The sequence below is a fragment of the Styela clava genome, chromosome 1 (genome assembly GCF_964204865.1).
Source record: "Styela clava chromosome 1, kaStyClav1.hap1.2, whole genome shotgun sequence".
Classification (NCBI taxonomy): domain Eukaryota; kingdom Metazoa; phylum Chordata; class Ascidiacea; order Stolidobranchia; family Styelidae; genus Styela; species Styela clava.
Genome location: NC_135250.1, coordinates 16,251,621 through 16,260,427, shown reverse-complemented (window position 1 = coordinate 16,260,427; position 8,807 = coordinate 16,251,621). Strand labels below are relative to the sequence as shown.

At 36.9% G+C, this 8,807-nt stretch overlaps 1 protein-coding gene across 1 annotated transcript; it reads right to left on the bottom strand.

The window, feature by feature from the left end:
* Nucleotides 1-5,498: 5,498 nt before the first annotated feature.
* Nucleotides 5,499-8,807, bottom strand: LOC120348013 (large ribosomal subunit protein bL21m-like). Its single transcript, XM_039418129.2, has one exon. It carries the CDS (start codon nucleotides 6,986-6,988, stop codon nucleotides 6,350-6,352), a length of 639 nt encoding a protein of 212 aa, XP_039274063.2. The 5' UTR covers nucleotides 6,989-8,807; the 3' UTR covers nucleotides 5,499-6,349.

The following is an 8,807-nucleotide window of genomic DNA, read 5'->3' as shown; positions in this document are numbered from 1 at the left end:
GGGGGGGGGGCTTATTATTCAATTTGAACCATAAAATATCTTCCGCGATAGCATCCTTATAACGTCCCCATCAGGTCAGTTACGCGCTGTGAATCTGGAATTTCAACGCTGTGAATATCATATTTGAAGTTGCGGCATTTGTGTGTGCATGACACTAGGCTTGCACGTAATTGACAAAAATCAATTCCGTAATTACGACAAAATCAATTACGTAATGACCCCGTAATTGCGATATTTTTCCACGCATTTAAACCTATCATAACAACCAATTGAATCCACTTCTTTTCCGAATGGGACATTGAAGTTGTGTTTTCATATTCTTGGCAGTACTACACGCCGTCGGCAGATGTTAAAGACAAATATCAAGGAGTGAATTCAAATTAATTTTATTCTGATTTTTATCTTTTGTGTTAGCTTTGGTTTTCCTTTATCACCTTCGCAAATTAACCGTCCCATTTTTATGCGATCAATTTTATTTTATCATTACCGACACTGGTATACGGATATTTATGGAAACGATAGTTTTTTAAAACCACCTTAGTACTGAATAAAAATTACGGGTTTCTAATTTATTAACCAACGACGAGCGTATTCTCTCGTTTGATTATACTTGCGATTTCCTTGCGACGAAGACTTGTTTTTGCAGCGTCTTCTGCATTATCCGACATTACTGCCTTGTTAGCATTTTATAATAATAATTATTGATGTCGACTTATTGACGATATTCCGATTACCATGCTTCATTTTACATTTAATCATTTCACGGACTGAATGTTTATAACATTATTTGCGATAAATTTAGATCAAATATTATTTATTTGAGTATAATTTAAATATCGAACTTATATGATATGCCTTCTCCGAAAATACAAAGTTATATCGCAAAACAATGCATTTTGTGACATTTATTTTACACTCACGACATTTATTTGCTAACTCAAGTCGGCGATCCTATCGGCCAAGATTGATACAAGTTTGGTCGAGTGCCGGTGGTATTCAAGTCGACGATAAATCAAAATAAGTTTGTTATTTGGTAAGACAGTTAATCATATATGGCCGAAATATTGAGAGGAATTGTGAAAAACATCATGAGCAAGGCCAAGTCTGGACTGATATACAACGATAAAACCGTTAACAGAACATCAAGATTTTGTAATAGAAAATGGATCTCGCACAGAATAAACACACTGGCTCATATTTGATTATATATGATAGCAGTTAAATTTTTAGCGGTCCGCGAGGAATCTGTCGTTTTACTGTTTCTCTGCCGTCTCAATCGCTTTACCGATGCCGAGAAGACGAAGTTGCGTTGGTTCATTACGCAATCTCTCTTTTGTCGTCATATTGCTATTTGATTAGCGCGACATTAATTATCACGGCGAGGTATTGGCGCGAGTGATCAATCGCTCTTTTCGCTTATTTGGTTCCAATTCGTCGCGAAAGCTCTTCGTTAAATTTCACAAGATCGTCGTGTTGAAAGGTTATGGATATTTTCCTGTTTATACCCCAAGTCTGAAATAAAACAGCCAAAAACAGTATGATATTCCATGTTCATATATCAAGTGTTGATATTAACAATAAAGAATGGTTAAGCATTGCTAATCCACACTTGGTGGGGAATTCCCACTATTTAAACGCGTGACTATAAAATAGAATAAAATAGAAACGGAACATATATACCATAAGTAACAGAAAACTGGAACAAGTAAATAATGAATAAAAGTAAAATGGATACAAATGTTTGATAGACCATGTTTGAAAGATTGATCTCCTGCGTTCATTAGTCATTTCACCCGAAGAAGTTGAAACCGGGCGTGTTAGCGTCCATCGGTCTTAACACAATTCTTCCCCCTATCTACGGTTATTATGTACATTGGCCATGGCCATGCTAGATAAGATGGAAGAGAAGTTGAAACCAGGTGTGTTGGCGTCAATCGGTCTCAACGCAATTCTATCCCTTATCTACGGTTAAGTTACGGGAGAAGTTAAAAACAGTTGTGTTGGCGTCAAACGGCCCTACTCAGTTCTTCCCCCTTAACTACGTTAATAATTTACATTGGCCATGCCGTTGATAATAGGTCAGTAAATGGCAAAGCGTCATGCCTTCCTTCACCTACGTAACAAGAGAGAGAAAAGCAGAAAAACGGCTGCGAATACCGGAACTCTAACTTCTTCTACTTTCATTTTTCGCAATCGACGAAATTGACTGCTTTGAAGAAAGCTCGTTTCAATGCAATAATTACGACTTTACGTAATTCGTAACTTCCCTTCCGTAACTCCAAATAATTACGTAATTCCGTAAATCAGTAAATTACGTGCAAGCCTACATGACACAACTACAGACGGGGCCTGGCCGACTATGATATATGTATAATAATTATTGCAAAGTATATTTATTCATTTTTTAAAATAAGTTTACTCTGTCGGATATTATCGCTGACTTAAGCTTTTTTTCTTACGGTAATATTCTTAAAATAATGAGTGACAGCATTGCGATGGAGCGGAATAAGTGTTGCAGCAACAGCTCAGCTTTTTTAATTTGCAAAAATTCGGATCAAAACAACATATAAGTACATGTTTATGTCTACTATTTATATTGTCTCAATCGCAGATTAAATTGATCACTATTAAATTAATGAAGCAACACATTTCGTTTCTGGAGACTTCGAGATGATGAATATATGTATGTTTGATATATATACTTCATACATATATATTTTTTTTATTGCCCTTAATTAAATTGTACTTTCCGGGATTTTATAGCAGATCTTGGGATTTTTATAATGGCGATAACGAATTCGCAAGAGCGCAAAAATATGTATCAAAACTAAATATAATTAGGCAGTTAATCTCACATTATTATGTCCACAGATTGCCGTGTTACGTCGAGCACAATTGGATTAAAATTGAAAGACAGTTTGAATTCCCGTAGTTTGTCATGGATTGAGTATTACGCTACAAGAAAAAGTCATTATGGGTTATTTTAACGAATGCGCAAACACCTCGACCCAGTGATTTCCCTACACCCCCCCTATAGGGGGTGAACACCCCCCTAAAATTTCAAACACCCCCCCCTAATTTTGAGGTGCGATTCGACACTGTTATTCCCAGGTGCGATTTCACAGTCCACACTGTAATTCCTAACTCAATTATATTTACATTCAAATATAACGACTATGGAATATTTTTCAGTGTAGACGAGGTGTTCCAAACCGCAGTCCGCGGGCCAATTACGGCCCGCGTAACGATTTAAAATGGCCCGCCGAACTTGAGTGAAATAGTTTAACACTTCATGTGGTACCTTTTGAGTTTTAGATTCCGTCTATCGTTACATCATTATCACAGTTTAAGCACGTTTATTTCGTAACTGTTGAATTATACCGGTATCTTATGTATACGTATGGGTATTAGGATTACACACCGCAGTATTTTAGGTATTAGCCATATATATATTAAGAAAGCTTAAAGATGTCACAAAACGAAAACTAGGCACTGTAAACAGACATTTTGTAGATGAATGGCAGTGTTTTTATTTCTTTATTGGAAAAAATCAAACTTCAGCGATTTGTCTTCCTTGCCAACAAAATATTTCAGTTCTGAAGGAATACAACATTATGCGCCATTATGATCAGTCGACGCGCGTATTTCAAAATTTAATTCATTGCTTGATTCGTACAAAAGTCAAACAAAAATGTTCAAAAAATGTAAAATGTGTAACAAAACAAGCCATAAGTAGCCATTCATACGATGCCATATGCTAGATGAGCAGGTAACTTCATTAGTCACTATAAGTTGTAAATTACTTGCTAAAAGCCGTGCTTGTTATTTATTTCCCGTGAATTCTATCAGCTAAATATTATAAATATTAATTTCATTACATAACAAACTGCGATGCTAGGTTAATCTAAAATCAAGCTTATAGCCTATTTTGGTGCCTATTTCTCAAAATTTTCTCATCTTGAGTTTTTAGCATTATACGAAGTGCGCGCCCTGAACCCCAGCCGTGTCGTCGCGCACTTTTCGCTCGCCTTTTCTGGCCCTACATTTTTATTCTGCTGTGTATTTTGGCTCGCCGTCAATCAACTTGGGAGACCCCTCATGTACATTGTTTCTTAAATACATACCCATTTTTTTGAAAGTACAAATAGTTTCATCGCAATAGCAGATTATTTTCCACCCCCTAAACTTCGAAACACCCCCCCCCCCCCCTAAAATGAAAAGCTGGGGAACATACTGCGGCTCGACCGCTCAGGAGCCTTTCGTGGTAATTTGAGATTCCGATTCGGCCCGTCTTATTGGAAGGTTATATGCAAAAATCCATTTTTCCAGGCTTAAAAACGGGCCTTGTCTTATTTACAGAGTAGACTTATTCGCCGGGAAATACGGTATGTCAATTGCCGAAATTCATTTAAATATGGCTGTGCTTATTACGAGGGCCAATTGTTCCGCCTACAATAGACTAATCAATAACGCTTACTTAAAACTAGGAATTCACTTCGAATAGGATTCCATACATTGCTGATGAAAAAATTGGTATGAATTGAATATATTCGTACAATACTATAGCTGCTATAGTATAGCATATCTCATCATACGAATATATTCGTTGTATCTAAATGACTTGGACTTTCATCCATTTTGGGAAATTGGCGAGGCCAGAAGTCTGCAATACACTTTAGTAAAATGTGAATTTATTCGTACAATACTATAGCATATCTCATCATACGAATATACTCGTTGTATCTAAATGACTTGGACTTTCATCCATTTTGGAAAATTGGCGAGGCCAGAAGTCTGCAATACACTTTAGTAAAATGTGAATTTATTCGTACAATACTATAGCATATCTCATCATACGAATATACTCGTATCTAAATGACATGGACTTTCATACGTTTTGGAAAATTGGCGGGGCCAGAAAAGTCTGCAATACACTTCTGTAAAATGTGAATTTCGAATCATCCCGAAAAATCGCCGACTAGACCAGGGGTGGGCAACATACGGCCCGCGACGAGATCTTGACCGGCCCGCTGACTGTACATCAGTACATTATGATATTACATTATTACACTTTTAGTACATTATGATAAATTCATTATGGTTTTTTTTGGTCTCTATTTTTTTTCTAGTTTAAACTTTACTTTAAACGCGATTTATAATTTTCTTTCTTGCATTAGCGAACAAATATGTGATTAAGATATTGAATACTATTCATGTTATAATCCGGCCCGCCGAGAACTTCATTTTCCCATATCTGACCCGACGACTAGAGAAGTTGCCCACCCTTGGACTAGTCCTAGACGACTAGTTCCAGATTTATGGGTTTATATCGCTGAAAAAATGTTACAAGTTTCTTGACTACTAGTCTACTACAAAGACATTTGTTGGAACCATCCAGGGTAAACAATTCTAGACTGTTGTTTTTTAGTGTGGTTTACTTTTCCAAATCATACTAATTGGATTATGGGTTGATGAGGGCCTGTATATTGAACAAGGGGTTGCAATTCAACAATAATTTAATGCACAAGTCCAACAATCATCACTTGATCCACACTGATGTACTGAAAAGGACACCAATAGATATTTAGAAATGATCATTTCTGACAGCAGGTTTTCATATCCACATAAGCATACAGAAACTCACAGAGATAGGTACCAAAATAAAATGTTGATCTGCAAGTATAATAATTGATGGAGGTGAATCACCAAATCAGTTTTATAGCCAACAACCATGGAAGATAAGAGAATTCAGTTGGCAATACGAGCTCATGAAAAAATATATCGATTATAATAATCAACTATTAACCTATATTTGATTCACCCTTTATTTTCAATGGCGATAGATAGTACTAAAATCCAACTTACATTGCAGCAAAAATAAGAGAAGTTTAAAATAACAATTTGTTATTTAAAAATGGTAAACATAATGTTAACATGTTATGCGATCCCAATAAAATTTTATCCAATGATACAGTTACTTAAGAATTCAATGTAATTTTGCATTTTTTGTTCAAGAACAGTTCATCAATGAGAAACAGTATAAAATAGTTGAATACTGGAAACATTTTCCAAGACATTATGAAGAATATTGTTTTTGAAAAAATTGAAATTCAATTCACATCAATTTAAATATCTTTACTATAAATTAGATGATGATAAATCCATAAACAATTAATTTTTGTTTACTTGTGTAGTCAAACACCAACCCGAATTCCAATGAATTCTCCAAGTACTTTACATATTTCTTGTAGATGCGAATTTTTACCTATGATTTTTTCATCCACACTTTATTCTACTTCAAATTTCATTGGTTGAGACAAAACATACTGGGAAGTCGAAGCAATTAACCTTACTCAAGATCTTGAAGAACTTCTATACTGTTAATCCTTAAAATAGTGTGCAGTGAATTAAATTTATATGTTCTTTCAAAACTCTTTCTCCTCATAAATCTTTTAATAATGACATCGATGCTAGGAGTTTTTTCTATGATTGTAGCTTCGACTTTAACAATGTTCCTTTTCAATATTGGCCTCCCGACTAGTGTAAAATCTGCACCACCAACCATTCCAACTTTTTCCAATCGGATACGAGTTCCACAATCAGCTTGAATATATCCAATTGTACTAATAATATCATTAGTAGTAACTTTGTACTGGTGGCCACTGATGAGTACAACAGCAAAAAGTCTACCTGGATCTTTGACAATTTCATTGACTTTTGATATAACTTTGTTGTGTTCATTTTCTGAAATCAAGGTAGGAGGTTCGGGAAATACATATCGATCGTAGTATGAAGGTATGGTTTTCGATGGTGACTTCAGTTCAGATTGTATTTTTTGCTTCACACTTTCCGCATGTATGCTTTTTATTCCAAATTTTGCATTTAAATGAGGTTTTTGGTGGGACATAGGGTATATAGTATTTTGCAAAAATCGATATGTCAATGATATTGTCCGGAAATTAGATTTAAACATTGTATTCAGCAGCATGTCACTTCATAAATTAAATAGGAATATTGTGTAATCGCACATAATTTGGACCTTTTAAAAAAGCATTATTAATAGTAGATTACCATTGTAATTGACCACTACATTGAAGTTTTGTCAAGTTATAGACTACCTTAGTGTGATTTGACCTTATCTAAGGTCAGGAAATAAGAAAATCAGTATGTTGCTCACTTAGCTTCTTTAACTGTGACTGATAATATAACAGTACTATAGTTTTGTCAGTTACAGTATCTCATTTTTGACTGCAAGGCCTTCAGTATTTTTCAATGGTACAGATCACATACCGGTAGTTTACAATAATGTTGTCAGCATGGCAGGAGCCATAGCACTGTAATTTCTGGCTTCCTTGTTTCAGTGTTTTGTTACCTCTCCAATTACAGAGTTCTGGAGTTAGGCTTAAGTTTGAAAGACAGATAGAGGGTGACATTGTAGTGAAGTCAGGACCAGAGATTACTGCATTAACATAGAACATGTCATAGAGCTTGCCAAAGGAAAGCTACGGTCGCCCAAAATGGCATCTCCTGTCATAGTGCTTGGCAAATTATAATTACGATCGCCCGAAATGGCATCTGTGCCACCAATAACGAACTCGCTAAAGCCGGCGATCTCTCTCCTATCGTGATCGTTGTGACGAGAAAAATCACTTGCTCGATTTTGGGTGACCGTCTGCGCGTTTTGGACGGCCATCCGCATACTGTGGTGGGCCTTATCACGCCAAAATGACGTAATTTTTCGGTGACGTAATCAGGTGGGGGTTAGGATTGACATATGCAAAAATTGTTGAGCCAGGCCAACTAGAAGAAGAATGTGGTACTAAACTATACCAGACCCGAAATGACGTAACGTTATGCAAAATGGTTATGCTACGCGGCGCGGCGGTTTATCGTGCTGAGCGTTAAGAATACGCTCGCCACCGCACCTCTGATTACTCTGCGTGGGTTCGCATCCCACGCGGAGATCGTTACGTACAACTGGGACACATAAGTGGAAGACATTTTAACAGAACTATTGCATGCTAGCTATCTCATTTATCAAATATAGTCGCTATGGTACCGGTAATCTCGTATTAGGTTATCGTAACTGTTTTACTTAATAGTAGAAGTAAGAGTAAATTGCATAATTTGATTACAAAGTGTTGAAGTGAGACGCCTTCTTGCCTAAGACCTGAGTAGGTATGTGCGAGAGGATTGCTGGACTACTCGACGCCAAAGAGTGGTTCATACTTCATGTAACCGCTGTCCGCTGGTTGGCCACGGCTTCCTCCACCATCAAGTCCATGCTTCCGAAAACAAATAGGCTACCGGTGCGGTACGACTACCAGACCCATACAAGCATAGGCACCTTTTAGGGAAGCAACTCGGCGGTGTGGCGCACCGTGCTAAGCGGTAGGAATACGCTCGCCACCGCATCGCTGATTACCGATACTCTTCGTGGGATCGCAGGTTCGAATCACATGCGGGATGATCATGTGCGAAAGGATTGCTGGGCTCTTCGCCGCCGTAGGGTGGTTCACGTACCGGTACCGTACCGTACGGCTTCCTCCACCATCAAGTCCATGCTTCCGAAAACAAATAACTGGCTAACTAATCCCATACCCGACCTGGACTGGTAACCGGACGAGAGGCCGTGGTTCGCCATATGATTAAGCCGTCTTATTGCCTTTACTTTTTTTTTTTTTCATAAATGGATCCACAATGTGGATTATTCAATATGTAAATTATAAATAAATTAAATATAAATAAAGATATAGCCTATTGTGTACCGCAAGTGAACAAACATATATATCAGTAATATCAAGATA